The 16,460-nt window shown below is 41.5% G+C and overlaps 2 protein-coding genes across 2 annotated transcripts; one reads left to right on the plus strand and one right to left on the minus strand.

The window, feature by feature from the left end:
- Nucleotides 1-2,758: 2,758 nt before the first annotated feature.
- Nucleotides 2,759-10,928, plus strand: LOC108048487 (dihydrolipoyllysine-residue acetyltransferase component of pyruvate dehydrogenase complex). Its single transcript, XM_017129215.1, has 3 exons — nt 2,759-2,996; nt 9,340-9,854; nt 10,359-10,928. The coding sequence occupies exons 1-3, from the start codon at nt 2,980-2,982 to the stop codon at nt 10,505-10,507; spliced, it is 681 nt and encodes a 226-aa protein (XP_016984704.1). The 5' UTR covers nt 2,759-2,979; the 3' UTR covers nt 10,508-10,928.
- Nucleotides 10,929-12,001: 1,073 nt separating this feature from the next.
- On the minus strand, nt 12,002-15,553 carry LOC108048486 (serine/threonine-protein kinase PAK mbt). Its single transcript, XM_017129213.1, has 3 exons — nt 13,955-15,553; nt 13,615-13,886; nt 12,002-12,697 (listed from the first exon to the last, which is right to left on the minus strand). The coding sequence occupies exons 1-3, from the start codon at nt 15,093-15,095 to the stop codon at nt 12,221-12,223; spliced, it is 1,890 nt and encodes a 629-aa protein (XP_016984702.1). The 5' UTR covers nt 15,096-15,553; the 3' UTR covers nt 12,002-12,220.
- Between the last annotated feature and the right edge of the window lie 907 nt (nt 15,554-16,460).

The following is a 16,460-nucleotide window of genomic DNA, read 5'->3' on the forward strand; positions in this document are numbered from 1 at the left end:
AAATTCCACAGGGATCGGAAGCAATTTATAGCCATATAACCATGTATAACGTATAACGATCTGTTTTTGTAACATGTAGTTTAAACTAGAGCTCTAAGCCCAACGGAAAGTCTGAATCAAATGAAAATGAACATGAAAACTTGCATAAAAGTGCCTTGTTTTTTATTTGGGTCCCCGTATCTGGGGGCATTAATCTAATCTGGCCCCTCAATACGTGATGGGCATGGAAATATGCCGGAGTCATCGAGAGTCCATTCTCCATTAGCTCCATTTGCATGGCAATTTGCATTTGGATGGGATCTTTATCGAACTGGGATGGAAATGGCAGCCTTTGTCCCACCGCATATTTTATTAATATTTTTTTTCAACAAGTTTCTGGCTTATGCTATGCAGCATTGCGTTGTATCTGTATATCTATCTCATTTAATTTTTTGTTTTTGCCATTTTGGCTGACATTTTGTAGTTCAAGGTGAGTTGGCCAGTCCGCCGGAGCTTGGAGTTAATTAGCATGGCCCACAGCCGCAGCCAATGCAGGCCGCGCCCCAGCCGCCAAAAAATCAACACCTGGCCGCAGAACACATCTGCAAGAGTTCAAAGCGATCGTTAGTCGGGTGTGGAAGATTAATTAGCGCCCATCAGCTTTGTCACCCATTAACCATTAGCCGTCATCGGCCATCAGCCATCAGCAATCGGCAATCAGGCATCACCCTTCAAAGCGCCCCTTGCTGCGCCCCTGGGCCAATCAGTTCAAGGCCGCGGCGAACCCACAAAATATGCATAAATATGTCTGGCTTTATCACTTTTTACAGCTTTTTAATTTGGTGCCATCCTATACCTTGATTTGGTTCAGGCCATCTCACTTAGATATGGATTTCAGCTGCATTTTGTGCTCGGTCAGAGGGTTGTTTTTATTTTAACCAATGCCACTTCAATTAGCACTTCAAAGTTATTTCCGAAATATAATCATCTATTTGAATAAGAAACTATTCATTATTATTTAAGTTGAAAGATTAAAATTGACTGATTGATTTTACACACTTTCCAAGGTTTTGCATACTACATTTTTACACATTTATTGACGGTTTATAAACAAAACAATATTATCATAAGTTGAAATCCTATTTATTTAAAATTAAAAAAAAAAAGTGATTTTTTTTATTTTGAAAACTTTGATCATTTTATTTAATATAACCTTGTTTAACTATTTAATTGCTCGGTAGAGGATCTATGATTTTCTTATGGCGAGGGTTTACAGAACAATACTTTTTACCGGAGTGAGTATAATTGAATCCCATACATTTTTATGAATTAAATAGGAAGATATCCATCTTTGTTTATCTAGCAATGGAAACATGATCTAAAGTTCGATTGGATAGTGCTTAAAATTAATTTCATAAAAATTTTGCTATTGAATTTAAGAATTCGCCCAATTTGGATTAAATGGTATGTGTTAGTTCCCATTGGGAATTCAAGGGTGTGATCTTTTCGCAGATGAACTCAAAGGAAAATAAGTTTTTTTTGAGGGTATCCGTATTTCGGTGTCAACTGGCTTGTCTGACCCCTCACTTGGTTTCTGTGTGTTTCTTTGGCTGATTTTTAATCGCGAACTGCGAGATTTACATGCGGGACAGATGTGCCCTGGGTTTTTGGGGGACGGGGCTTTGTGGATGGGGGATGGGGGATGGGTAGCCCGATCGGGATTTACCAGATCGGCAAAGAGCCAAAACAACAATTGGCATAAAATCAATAAATTAATTAATAAAATATACAAATTGCGATCGGCGGCCAGCGTCGCAGTCGACGTTGAGTTGGCTCGGCTCGACTCGACTCGGATTGGATTGGCTTGGCTTGACTTGGCTTGGATTGGAGTGGATTGGGTTCGAAAAACCTGTCATAACCAGAGCCCAGGCCCGTGACAAATTGGCTCCGAAAAACCAGAAGTACTCCTGCAATTTCAGCCAGCATAGATCGACCGTCGGGGCGCATTGGCACACAGAAAAAAAGGCAGCATGTATTTACCTTTTCCAGATCACTTTCATATGCAAATAATTGTAAATGTAAATGTAAAATTTGGAAAACGATGACCCAAAAAGAAAAGGAAAACACAATTTTCTCTGTATGAGGGAAAGTGCGGGAATGTTTGGAATTAAGCTTTGTGTGTTAGTCGACATAAATGTATTCAAAGTACTGTCATAGAATACAGATGGGAAAATAGGCTATTTCTACCTATTTTTTTTATATTTCAAAAAGTAAAATAAATTAAATTGTATGTTATATTTTATATATGTTATATGTTATATATTTCGAAATAAAATCAGTTCAAATATTGATCGTATATGTATGTAAATATGATAATACCTAGATAGTTGTTTGAAATATGGATGGTTTAAAAACACCAAAGGAATGCTTAAGAATTCGCGTGTTTAGTTACCTAGACTTACCTAGATTGATCAAGTAATGGCTGTTATGCCGGTACAGCTAGTCATAACCCATCGAATTTTCTTTCTGTGCAGCGGCAGAGCTTTAAGCGAAGGCGGAGATGGAGCTGGAGTGGCGGAGGAGGAGGAGGGGGAGGAGGAGGCGGTGGCGGTGGCGGTGGCGGTGGCCACGGGTTGGAGGTGCAGGCGGCTTGGCTAGGGCGGTCTGAACCTGTTGCTCTGTCGCTGCCGCAGTCTCCGTCTCCGTCGAAGTCTCCGTCGCTGCCACAAGAAATATTGGATGGCCGTAGGTTAACTGTGTGCACACGGCATAAGTAACGTTCAGTCTGCCTCTAGAAGTCGATCGTGATCGTGGCCAGTCAGTTCCGCTCGCTAGCAGAGAAGCCGAGAAGCCGATACCCTCGTTTCCCCCCCTTTAAGCATACAAGTGTTTTTTTTCTAGTTTAAGTTTAAGACGCGCGCGCTTCGAGTTCATTTTCGTTGTTGGTCCAAAACACCCGCATTAAATCACACACACACACACAACACACATAAAGACAAAATGAAGTACTTCAACATGTGAGTGATCCATAAATATAAATTTCATTTTTATGATTTTTTTTTTAAATATTATAAAGTGACTGACAGCAGAGAGATACAATTTTTTTTTTGAGTGATGATTTGAATATTGGTGTATTTGGAATGTTTATACACATTTTCAGGATTTTAAGGATACACAAAATTACATTTTATAGTAAATTGATAGCCTGAAAGACTTTTACAAAAAAAACAATAACAGAGCTTTAATCTTAAACGATACTTTCTTAAAATTAATTTTTTTCGAATAAGCCATGACATTTGCTTATGGAAGGTTAAATAATATGGAAAATATAATTGAAGCAACATTAGTTCCTCTTTTTGATAACTCAAATTTCTTTGGGGTAATCTTAAATTTCTCTGTGTTTTTTGTATTTTTTTTTTAATTTACCTGTGTTGCCAACTGTCGAAATCGCCTCGGTTGCATGCTGCAGGTTGACTTGCAACCTTTTTGGGGCACGACCACATGCAGGTGTAAGCTCGGCTTAATGCCAATTTGAACTTTAACACGCCGCCGCTCCAAACTGGAACTGAGCTGCTAAAAAGCGAAGCCGCAAATGCCAAAGTTTCATGATGATGATGATGACGATGATGATGATGCCGCATTCGGCTGATGAAGTTGTCACGGGATGTGAGGCTGGCATTTTGCCGGCAAAGAAATGGCAAAAGTTAACTTATAAGGCGATGATTCGCATGGAGTGGGGGTTGCGGTGGTGTGGGGGGTGAGCGGGTAAAAGTGTTTCAAGGTCGCCGGCTGATGCGAAAGCCAAACCCCAAACCCCAACCACCCCGTTGGCCCACCACCTTTCCTGGACTTTCCGCAGCTGCAGCAAATTAAGTGTATTGGATTAATTACCAGACGTGCCTGCCGCTGCGGTTGTCTTATAAATTAACGGTTGCATTTTTAATGCGAGCTGACAGACAGACCGCACTCACGGCGCATATCTGCATGCATTTATCGCCGCATAAATGCAATACCATTCGGGTCGGGTGTGTAATATATGTATATATACACCTATGTGTGTACCTGCACACTCGCATATGTATGTTAATCGCCGCGTTGGATGCGGGAATTAATCACTAGAGGAGAGGTGGAGGCGCCAGGCCGACGCCAAAATCAGGACTTTCAGTTTGGTTTCGTTCCATTTCGTTCGCCTCGTCTCGCCGCATTATGCAATTTGTATTTGTGTTTAAATTTAAATTTATATATATTGAGGTAAACAAATACGCGGCGATGCCTTCAAGATTCAAGATACAAGTTTCAAGGACTTTGAAGTCTCAAATTGGCAATGTGTTGTACGTGTGTGTGAGTAATATGCACTTCATAGGCCAAAGCGAATTCAATGCGAGCCGAGTCGAACAAAAACATAAACACCACTCTGGGCCAAATCAAAAGACTTAGGCAGCGAACTCGCTCAATTTGGCATGCAGCCAGCTACAGCGGCTAAAGAAAAATGGAAACAACAAAAAGCAAAACCAAAACACGTACTTGGCCAACTAACAACGACACAATGCACCGTTATTGAACCCACTTGCCTTAAGCCACTTGGCTTTTTTCGCCTTAATTTTAAACAACTCTCCACCCCACTCCACTCGCTTCAACTTGATCCAATCCAACGGCAGCAATAAAAGCAGTTACAATCAAATTGAATACGAATTTGAATCCGATTCGGTGTCGAATGTGCACGTTTGGCCTGTAATAAGTGGCTACACATATGTGCCACAAGGGGCAGGGGCAGTCGGCGGTGGGCAAGGGGCAGAGGGGGCAGGAGGCAGGTGGCTGGGACAAGGGGAGTTAACGCGTAATGAGGGCGCCAGGGCAATTAGAAAACGTGCATGGCTTAACTGAGGCAGGTGTCGCATTTGACGGGAAAATTGACTGATCAATTCGAGCCACCAGCTCAAGATCAACACTTTGTGGAATGCCAAAAACTAATGCAAAATGTAACCCTTTTAATTATTGGTGTTTAAAAACAATGAATTTGAGCAATGGGCCCTTCTTTGAGTTCAAAATATTTTAACAACATCAAGATTAAAGCTATACAAAACGTTAAAACTGATAAAGTTGCTTGAAATTGTAAAACTCAAAATTATACTGTAGCTTTAACAATGTGTTTTAAAATAAAAACACAAAATAAAAACAAATGTATTCATGGGAACTTAAAAACCGAGCCAATTCTTTAAAGTACTGGGGTGCCGCGAAAATGTATATGAACACAGAAATTTGTAGTTTTTTGGTTACAAAATCCCTTCAAAATGTTTAGACGGATTCCTTTTGGTCGACCTTTAGAGCAAAAAGTATAACTTTGTAGTATTTAATTTTTTGTTTTTGTTCTTTGGGATTTGATATTATTTCAATACTATGAAATTACGGTTTAAATTAAATTAAAATCTAACATCTATATCAATAGCTCTCATAGCTAAATCAAAAAATTTAAAACAAATAAAAATAAAAAAATATATATTTTGCTGTTTTTCTATTTATCAAAATATTCCTTTGAAATATAGTATTTATTTACTATATCAGAATTACGCTTGCCAAAGGTTGTTTCCTTACTTGTTATTGTATAGTTAGAAAGAAACCATAAAACCTAATTAAAATTTAAAAGCCAAAAATTAAATACTTATCCAACTTCCGTTATTTTAATGTTTAAAAATCTAAGTGTTTATGGCGCATAAATTATTTAAAGCTATGGAGGTTATATCGAGGTTTCGATTTCCATATCCGCAGTAGGCCCAATGACGCCATCCCATTAAATCGAACTAAAAGCTAAGAAAACCATAAGTAAAACCAAAAAAAAAAAATGAAATAAATAAAACAAAAACAGAACGGCGGAAAACAAAAGCGAAATAAAATAAATTAAAAGTCAAACCAATTTGTTGACCAAGCTCTCAAAGAGGATGATGATGATGATGAGGCTGCATTAAATAAGTGGTTCCGCCTGCCCCACGAAATTCTCGCCAACGCGATGCTTATCATAAATCCGCAACTAATGTCGGCTTATATAACCGGCTGACAGCGACTGGAACCGAAGACGCTACTCTACGCTACAGACGGCTTACAAACAAGCCCACGGCTAGAAATGTGCCCGTCTGAAGTCCGCAAGTCCGTGTACGGTGTACGGTGTACCTGAGTCTACCTGTCTACCTGTCTACCTGTCCGCCGGTCCATGGAATCGTTGTGGGTGTGGGTGCGGGTGTGGACTGGCATCGTCTTCGATTGTTCCCGTTGGCCAATCCAAAGCGAAACCGGTTGCGCAGAAGCTTGGGCCCTAGTCAAATGTCAGAAACCAACATCGTTTGGAGACACTTCTTTTGGGAATTCAAATAAAACCCCACACAGAAAGAAATTAACTCGACACCAAATCTAAATATATACATATATTTATATTTATTTAACATAATGGGCTAGAGTACAACAATTCTCATCGCAGCCCAACGAATATAGCTAAAAAAATAAAAAGTATTTGTAGGATTCATTGTACATTGAAATGTTTTAAAACATAATTTTAAAACATATATTAATTCGGCTCTTAGAAATACATCTAATTTACTATTTTTATTTACAAAAATTGTAAATAATATATAATTTTTAATACATATGTATTTTGTCTATATTCAAACGATCATTAAGCGATGTGGATTAAAAGCCTATAATATACAAAATGTGCAGTTGGCAACGCGAATTATTGGTCATAATTTGCATCCCCTTTCCATCCGTTTTAAGATAAATGTAAAAAAGTTCCCGATCCATAATTAAACATAGCCCAACCTGTCATCGTTGGTACTTTAAATATTGCTAATATTTTATTGAAGGAAATTTAAAAACAAATTCAAATAAAAATAATATTAAACAAGACAAATTTAAACAGAGAAGTCTGTTAAAAAATACCTTGTTATGGTAATCCTCAAATCGTGACCCATTAAAAATGCAAGACATACTGGAAAGGGAAAATCATGGGCTCAGCCCCTTTGGAAATATTTCTGGGCACGCCCCTGCTAACGGGCAATGAGTTGGGTCGCAAATTTTGGATGGGGCGAGCAGAGCCGTTGGAGAGTTGCAGATGCCAGGCACGCACCCACAAATTCAGCCCACGCCTTTCACCTTTGCCAGTTGCATAATCCCCGTTTAACTGGGCCATCCACATCCACATCCACAGCCACATCCACATCCATATTTACATATATCTATATCCATATCGAAGCCATCAAATCAGTTGACCCCAAAAGCAAATAAATCCCATTGGGGGAAATGCAGCATGGCTAAATGCTAAGTAAAAGAGTAATATAATATATAAATAAAATAAAATAAAAACGAACAACGGTGTTGGCTAAAAATAAAACTTGGCTTGCACCGTTATTAGCCAACTGCCAACTGCAGTGTGAGCGCGCACTTAAATTTATTCTGGCGTGGTGCTGGCTGCCAACTGGTTTCCCACTTGGTTGTTGACTGCCTTTTGCATAAGCACCTGTTTCCTTTGGCCACTCACCGCCCCCCTTGCCCCTCCCTCTACCCCTTTAACGGCCCCCCCAACCCACCCCCTTTCCAACAACAAAGCACTCAACTTCGACGTTGCCTAGGAAAGAATTTCAAAACGAGTTCGCTGCCTAAGTCTTTTGTTTTGCATAAAATATGAGCAATTGACTCACTAAAACCGCCACCGTTGCCAGTGGCAAAAAAAAATTAAATAAAACACAAAAACAAAAGCCATAGAAGCTAAGCTGAAAAAAAAGGAAAAAGAAACAGAAACAGAGCAACATTCGTTCGCATTCGAATTCGGCATTAAGGCAAAATCCATATCCAAATTGAAATCGAAAGTGAACAAACCCGTTTGCATGACCTTTACACATTAATATTTGTTAGCACATCTCGGTCCTCCGTCAGCAAGCGACATAAAAAACTAGCAAATCTTACAGGAAAACCGAATGACATTCAACAAGCGACTACTTTTTGTGTTAAACAGTAGTTTTCTTAATTTGATTTTACTTGGAATTAACTTGAAAGTTTCTTTTCCAAGAACCAATCTTGTTAAGAATAACATTGACAACACAATAATCCCAGGTTTAGTCTAAATTAATGTAGATATACATTAGCGGCTGTTCCTTTTGAAGAACATATTGCAAATACAATTTTTTCTCTAAATCTATATCCACTGTATTTTTAGAGGCGGGGACATATTTATGTACACAATATTTACGACTTCAGGTTCTGTATTGAATAACCCGTCCAACCAGACGCAAACGATCGTTAGAGAGTTTGGTTCGAGCTGGAAGTCACGAGGATTGGGTGCGTGGTTGGACAACCTTGCCCCGGGGATTCACCAGCTACCCCACAACTGAATCCCGGCCAAAACCAGTGCACAGCGGGTCAATTTAATTCAAGTCTGGAGAACATTTTTTTTTTTAGTAATCGCCTTCAAAGTTCTTGACAATTCAAGTTTTTCCAGTCGATTCTGATAATCAATGAAACATTGATCCAATAACGATTATTCAGATTGTAAAGTCAATCAGACAGAAATGATTTATGAAAAACTCTTAATCAGCATTATTAGGGTGCATTTCAAATTGAACAAACTGGATTGTTCAGTGCATTGAAATTCTACAAATAACTTAAATGCTTTGAGGCTACATTTTAATTAGTTAGTTTGTTCCGGATATCTTTTAAATAATTAAGACAAACACTATAATGTGCTTACTCTTTTTAAATTGGGAATATTTGCTGCTACAATTTAATTAAAAAAGATTTATCTGCCAACTAAACATAACTAAAAAATATTGGTTTTTATTACTTGCTTTTCTTTTATCGACTCACTAAAGTTTATCAAAAAAAGGTCTCAAGAAACCTAAGTTTCATTCAAGGACAATTGAATTTCGTTTTTTTTGGCATTGGTTTAAACTTTAGCTATTGAAAATCATTTTTTAGCCGGCATTGGCTTATAATGGCATTTTCTATGGAGCCGGTTTGACTTTTGATTTGCTTGTTCCAGTGGTGACAAAACAGTGGTTGCATATTTTTGGCCCGGCAAAAAAATATTTCCGCATCGAAACAGACGACTCAAAAATTAAAAACAAAATTAACACCACGTTTAAAAATTGATAAAAAATTGTTTTTTCCTGCTGCTTAGGTGCCAATGAAAATTGGGTTGCCCCTTTCCATTTATTCTTGCTCTATAACTAAAGGATTGGAAAGATATATAATTTATTAGGTTACATATTAAGAGTTTAGAATGAAAAAGATTTATTTTGTAGCCACTTTAAGGTCCTAACTATTTTTTTGCCTATTCATGTGGATGATTTATTAATCTATATATACTTAACCGCACAGCTGCCTGCTCTTCATCGTCTGCGCAATGTGCTACGGCCTGGTGTCCGCCCAGGACGAGGGTGGTCCGGCCGTGTCGCCGGCGAAGAGGATCGCCGCCCTGCGCCGTCCCGTTGGCAAGGCGGCCAAGGTGACCACCACGACGACACCGGCGCCGGCACCGGCGGATGCTGCCGGCGAGGGTGAGGAGTACGACGAGGAGGCCGGCGAGCACGGTGATCACGGCGAGGAGGGCGATGAGGCGGCCTTCGCCAGCTCCACCACCACCACCACCACGGAGGCGCCCAAGAAGGTCGGCCCGGTCATCCGGCCGTTCCGCTCCAACGATGACTTCCTCAACTCGCTGAAGCGCCGCCAGGCGAACGCCAAGAAGCACCGCGCCGAGAAGCCCCCCAGTCCCAGCAAGCCGGCCAAGAAGAGCGAGGAGTCCGACTCCGGCGAGCAGGAGGAGCCGGCATCCGCGCCAGCACCCGCCCCCGCAGCCAGTCCCGCCAAGGGCTACAAGGGAAATTCGGCATGTAAGTTATCGGCGAATCAGCACAGGTTTTCTCTAACAATTTTCTCAGTAAAATTGTCCCTGTTCAAAACTTTTGTTGTACAAAATCTTTTCAATTGTAAACTTGACCATTTCTTGAATGCAAGAGATTTATATTCTTTCTTGTTTTTATTGGTATTGCAACCAAAATATGTTACAATTTTATGATTTAAGCCAATCTGGCGTACATGTCGGATGAGTGATAATTCTTAGAATCTTATATTATCTTCTTAAGACTAAACTAATTCTTAAATATTTAACAGAAGAAAATAAAAATATAATTTAAATAAGATAAAGCATTTCCTATTTTATAAAGTATCTTGAAGTATCTATTCTAGGCAAATCTATCTGCTTACGTTTTCAGTAATAAAAAAATATGTTTAAATGGGTTATCGTTTAATAAAATATATATTACTCTAGGTGTTTTGGGATCACAAAAAGTAAAATAAATCCAATTCTGATTTGTTGTTTTCTTCCTCTTTTCCAGTAAGCCGTCGTAAGTTGTCTAAGCCCGCCAAGGCGACGCCCGTGGAGCAGGTGGAGGATGCCGCCGCCGAGGAATCCGAGCAGCAGCAGAAGGAGGAGACGAAGCCCAAGCGCCCCATCGGTCGCCTGGCCCTGCGGAAGCGCAACTAAGCGGGAATCCCGAGTTCCCATGCTCCATGCCTCATCGCCCATGCCACAAACAACCCCCCGGTCCTTCCCCTCCCCTACCCCTACCCCATCCTACCCATCAAATCATATGGCTAGCTATGTGGCAGCCCGATCTGCCCTTTAGTTCTTAGTTCGCAATTGATTTTTTGTGTATGTAATATATTTGTAATTTTATATTGTAAACAAAAACACGCGCACACACAACACTCACTCAATCACGCCCACGACCACGCCCACAATCCAGAGACAGCCCCATCCTCCATGTCCGTGATAAATGCGCATGTATATTTCGCGAATATATAGGCGCTTATTTGCTCGGGCACAATTATGTATTCTTCACAACCATCAATCAACCGATCAATCAATCAATCAACCAGTAATAAAAACAACAAAATCAAATACATCTTATGTGCTTTTATTTATTGGTTAACTGCAAAAATGTCTGATTTTTCCTATCTCCGCCCACATCCCAAATTTCATGTCGTTCGGACAGAATATAAAATAAAAATATTAAAACAATTTAAGGCAAGAAAGTATGCAACGATTTCTTCCAACTTAAAGCGGGTAATTAACTAAAGGATTATAGTAACATAATCACTACTCATTAACAAATGATATTAAAGGTTCAATGAATACCTATTTTAGTTTTACAACACACAATGAAGAAGCTATCAATTTTAAAATTAATTTAGAAATAGCCTTATCCTGCATGCACGCACTAAATGAGCAGAATACCTTTGTTTTTAATTTATGGGCCCACATCATGTCGTCTACGTATCAATTATACATAGGTATAGAATTTAATCAGTAATAAAAACAACAAAATCGAACATTTTTGCATTTAAATTTATTCATTAATTAATAATTACACGGGTTAAATCAAAAAAACAGAACAAAGAATGTAAGCTAAAAGATCTAAAATATTTTCGAAATCGGGAATGTGTTGATATATCTGTTTGGAGAGTTAACATTTCACACGGTTATGTATCAGATGCATTAACGTGGCGTCAATCTAAAAATGTTTTTTAAAAATATGTCCAAATTTAATATGCCCTTCCAACTATCTTCTGTCTCTCTCGTTTTCCGTGTCCACGTTTTCGTCTCGTCTCGTTTCTTTTCGATTCACACCTTCGTTGTTTCGCTTTGCTTAGGGTTAGGTTTTGTTTTTATAAAAAATATATGTGTTTATATATATATATAGATTTTTAACATTATCTCTTAGCGTATATGTATATATTCGAACAATGTTTATGGGCTTGTTAAAAAAATCAAACACACAAACGCACAAATTAATATTGACAAGAAGAGAGAGCAAAATGCAGAAAGTATTATATATATAAAAATTGTTTTTCAGAGGCTCGATGATCCGATCCTCGGGCAGATAAATGCTATATCGATTTCGATCCGAATTGGTTCTGGACTCGATTTGTTTTTGAGGCGTGTGAAAGGCACATTGCGTTCTCTTCTGGAACTTCGAGTGTTCGGTAGTGGGGGTGTGATAGTGCAGTGGCTAAATGTGGGTGTGCTTGGCTTAAATGACTTTACAATGTTTCGAGGGGCTTTCGGGGTTAAGTACAGTTGCCGAGTTGAATGTTAATACTAAAGTTTGATAGATGGATGCCTACGGGTCGGGGACCGTTGTCTGTGGGTATCTGTTCCAACCAGCTGATTGGCGTCCTGTGACTGGGGGCCCATCTATGGATGGTGGCGAGCATTCCGCATCAGCGGCACCAGCAGCGACGGCGGACCCGCCTGGCGCAGGAAGGGATGGGCCAGCAGCTCGGCGGCGGTGGCCCGCTGCGCCGGATCCCGCACCAGCATCCGATCGAGGAAGGACTGGAGGCGCGGCGAGACCTTGTGGGCGTTCTTCAGGTTCGGCGGCTGCATGTCGCGGATGCGGCGCATCGCCTGCAGCGGCGGCTCGTTGAAGAAGGGCGGCTCTCCGTCGACCATTTCGATGACCATGATGCCCAGCGACCAGATGTCCACCTCCGGACCGTAGGGCAGGCGCGAGATGACCTCCGGCGACATCCAGTACGGCGTGCCCACCAGACTCTTGCGCTTGGGCAGCTCTTGGGACACCTGGGCGCAGAATCCAAAGTCCGACAGCTTCACCCGTCCATCAGCGGCCAGCAGAATCGAATCCGACTTGATGTCGCGATGTATGACGCCCTGTTCGTCGTCGGAAGCATCAGAAGCATTGAAAGAAACGGAAAGAAGGGAAATTGGTTAAAAGTGCTCAAAGTTTGCGGTTTCCCCCCACCCAATGCCCTTTCTCCCAGACACTTATCGCATTACACGAGCCAACGTGGGACAGAAATGCACAAAAGAAACCAGCGAAACCCTGTAACGCCCAAAAAACTATCTACCTTGGGAAATTGTATACCCCTTACCTACACTATATATATCTAACTGGTTCAAGAGCTTTAGAATTTATATTGAAGAGATTACAAATTACTAGTTTATGGATTTAATGTTTTAGGGATTTACTTTTCCAGTGAGTGAAACCTATAAAGGAAAGCAATACATTTATCAAGTCAGACTTTGTATATGTATGTTCCAGATAGTGGGCTTTTAAAGGCAAAACTATTAGTTCTAAAAGGATTAATTTTGTTTCACTAATCTTTAATTTGAGAAGACTAATTTAAAAAATGTAACTTTTGAGTTAACATCAGACAGTTGATAAGCGAAACTTCTTTAGAAACTTCCTAAAGATACAAAAAATGGGAAATTATTGGTTTAAAAAACTTAACCTGGAAATAGGAGCTCAACAGCAATGTCTGCCAACAATGCTTTGGGGTAGGGCATGCACGTGTGATTTCACTCGGCATTTTGGACGTGCAACGCGACCGGTCGCCCCACTGTGCCTCCGACTACTTTTGTTGGTGACAACATTTAGAAATTGAAACCAAAGCCACGCGAAAGCGGAGGGCGAAGAAAGCGCCGCAAATGGCAAGGCAATGGCACAAAGAATCGCATGGCAGGGCTAGTACTTGAATAGTTTGGCCAGACGACAATGGAGAAGACAAACGTAGGGGACAGGAGAAGGGGGATACAAGGAACGGGGCAGTGTCATGCTGGTCACGCACCTGTGAGTGCAAATAGGCCAAAGCCTTCAAGCACTGCTTGCAGACGGTGGCTATCTGCTCCTCGTCCATGCGCGAATGGGTGACAATGTCGGTGAGGGCGCCGCCCTCAAGGTACTCCATCACCACCCATAACTCATCGTTGACCAGAAAGCTGGAGTATGTCTCCACGATATTGGGATGATGGTAGTCGCGCATGATGACCACCTCATTGAAGAGCAGCTCGCGCCGCTGCTGTTTGCGCAGGTCCATCTTCTTCACGGCCACCTGGCGACCTGCAAAAACCAATAGCATGTTTAGCAATGTTCATTGCATGCAAAGATTGAGGGCATTGCATCCTTACCTGTGGACTTGTCTGTGGCTATGCAAACAGTGCCGGTGGAGCCCTCGCCTATTTTGTTGAAGTGGTCGAGGTTCTCGCGCGGATCTCCGGCGGAGACCACCATCTGCAGGGCAGCGCGAAACTGTTCGTGGGTCAGACGCTGCTCCTGCTTGGGCTGCCCTGCCGCTCCACCGGCTCCTCCCGCCTGCTGGGCGGCACTGCTGGCTCCTCCGCTCGAACTGGAGGCCCTTGAAGCAGACTTGGCCAGGTGCTGGTGGGGATGCGGATGGGCATGCGGATGCAAGGGGTTTTGGTTCTGATCGCCAGCCTGTTTGGCCTGCTGCTGCTGATTAGTGGGATACATGGGATAGCTGCCGCTATTGCCGTTGTTCGTATGTGAGTGATTGGATCGCGTGCCACTGGCCACCGAACCCACGGGCGATGTCTGCTGCTGCTGCTGGTGGGGAATGGAACCGGATGGCAGGGCCAGATTGCTGCGATACTGCTGCAGGTTGCTCTGATTCTGATCCGTGCGCACGGCCAGCGGGCCAGTTGCTCCATTTGCGTGCACATGCTGACTGGTGGTGTAGAGCAGGGGGGGATGGGCACCGGGGGGCTTGAAGCCACCGCTGCCACCTCCCGGAGGACCTCCTGCCGGTGGACCCTCCTCCTCCGGCACCGAAGGCGGCACATTGGCCACCCGGCGCACTCGCGGCGGACTTGAGCTCCTCAGGGAATTGGATCTGGCCACATGCGAGGTCTTGGGCAGGATAATGCCGCCCGCCTCGGGGGGCAACATCATGCCCTGGGTGTTGTTCATCATGGGATGCGAACCGGGAGCCATGGGATTTGCGGCCATGGAGGTGCCCATCATCATGGTGCTGCTGCTGTTTAGCGAGGTGGTGTCCGCCTTATTGTTGTTGTGATGCGGACGCACAATGGTCTTCAGATCGAGGATCTCCGTGGGAGTGATCTCCGAGGGATCGACCAGCGGCAGTGGCCGGTTCGAGGACTTCAGGATCTGGTTGTTGCCCACAATGGAGGCCCATTGCAGGGGCAGGCCAACATATTTGTTCTCCCGCTTGTCGAAGCCCGTGTGCACACGATGCTCGAAATTGCTGGGCATCGAGATCAGCGGTTTCTTTTTCTTCTTCGAGAACATCTTCAGCGACGTCTCGGGTTTCCCGTGCTCCAAATTTCTGGCCTTTTACCGCCCTTTTTCTTTTTTCTCCCCTCTCTTGTTTTTGTTGCCCGACAATGGAAAATGCACAAACAACAAACGATGGCAACGGCAACTCCAGCAACAGCAACAACAACAACTTATTCCCGATCTCACTCACACACACAGGCACAAGCACACGCACGGACACGGGCACGCACACACACACATAGCAGCGGACGCGACTGGGAAACTGCAATTGGTGTCCAAATCGAAATCACGAATCCTCATCCAAAACCGCCAACGATTCAGTTGCATTCCACGAATATTCTTTATTGCTGCTTTTGCTAACTAAAATTTGCATCTTATTTTATTTGACGAAAAAATCAAATTTGCTGTAAGAACAGTGTGGCCAAGCAGCTTTCTTTTAAAAATATTGCATCGCTTTTGGGCGACACCACAGGCACAATTTGGATTAGTGGTGGCCAAGCATCGAAATCGGCGATATCGATGTTTGGCGGGGCGTTATCGATATTTTTCCACCTCAACTACGGGGAGCGTGTCACCGCTACCTGCGGAGTAAGTCCATGCTAACATAGTAAAAATAACAGCGTGGTGAATTTTAAGTTTAAACCCTCAATTAAATGTTAGCAACCACAAGGTTATAAACAAATTCACCAATTGATTAGTTAAAACTTGTAATTTTACAATTACATTCATAAATGAATTATCTTTTTAAACTTTGTACGAATTTTAAATTAGTCCTAGTCTTTATTAAATTATAAGAAAAAGTTCTGTTATATATCTTTTGAATTTAATTTTCACAATGTTTAAAACATGTATGTTTTTAAAATTCTATTATTTTAGGATGATTTATTATTTAAGAGTTATTATTTCGCAAAAAGCTATAATTATCAAACCATAAGCTCGTTAAATTATATTTTTTCAATAATTCTTATGTCGGCAATAGACTTTAGCATAAAATCTTCAAAATTACACTATAGATATTTAATACAAATGCTGAAATACCTATAATTCGGTCTTTTAAACTTAAAACCTGAAATTAAATATTAGAAAAACCACTGAAAAACTCCAGAGCCAAAATAAATGCACAGCAAAGTTTAAATTATCATACCGCATATATTTACTTATTTACATTATGATACCTTTTCTCTCTCAACATTAAGACTTCTGATTTCCATTTCTGTTATCGACTTAAACATGATCAATTTAAAATTATAATAAAATATTTAATGTTTTTTAAATATATGTATATAAAAAACATGCATATAATCGTAACTGTTTCCGGTCTCCATCTCCATCTTCGCCACCCGTCTCTCTCCATTTCCACATTCTCTTATCTGTTAG

The sequence above is a fragment of the Drosophila rhopaloa genome, unplaced genomic scaffold, assembly GCF_018152115.1.
Source record: "Drosophila rhopaloa isolate 14029-0021.01 unplaced genomic scaffold, ASM1815211v1 contig_3, whole genome shotgun sequence".
Taxonomy (NCBI): Eukaryota; Metazoa; Arthropoda; class Insecta; order Diptera; family Drosophilidae; genus Drosophila; species Drosophila rhopaloa.

Excerpts from the sequence above, each read along its gene's own strand:
- LOC108048487 (XM_017129215.1), top strand. Across the intron at positions 9,855-10,358 it reads CTACAAGGGAAATTCGGCAT|TAAGCCGTCGTAAGTTGTCT; the intron begins GTAAGTTATCGG and ends CCTCTTTTCCAG.
- LOC108048486 (XM_017129213.1), bottom strand. The coding sequence starts at position 15,095 with ATGTTCTCGAAGAAGAAAAAGAAACCGCTGATCTCGATGCCCAGCAAT. Across the intron at positions 13,887-13,954 it reads AGCCACAGACAAGTCCACAG|GTCGCCAGGTGGCCGTGAAG; the intron begins GTAAGGATGCAA and ends TGGTTTTTGCAG. Across the intron at positions 12,698-13,614 it reads TGGCCTATTTGCACTCACAG|GGCGTCATACATCGCGACAT; the intron begins GTGCGTGACCAG and ends GACGACGAACAG.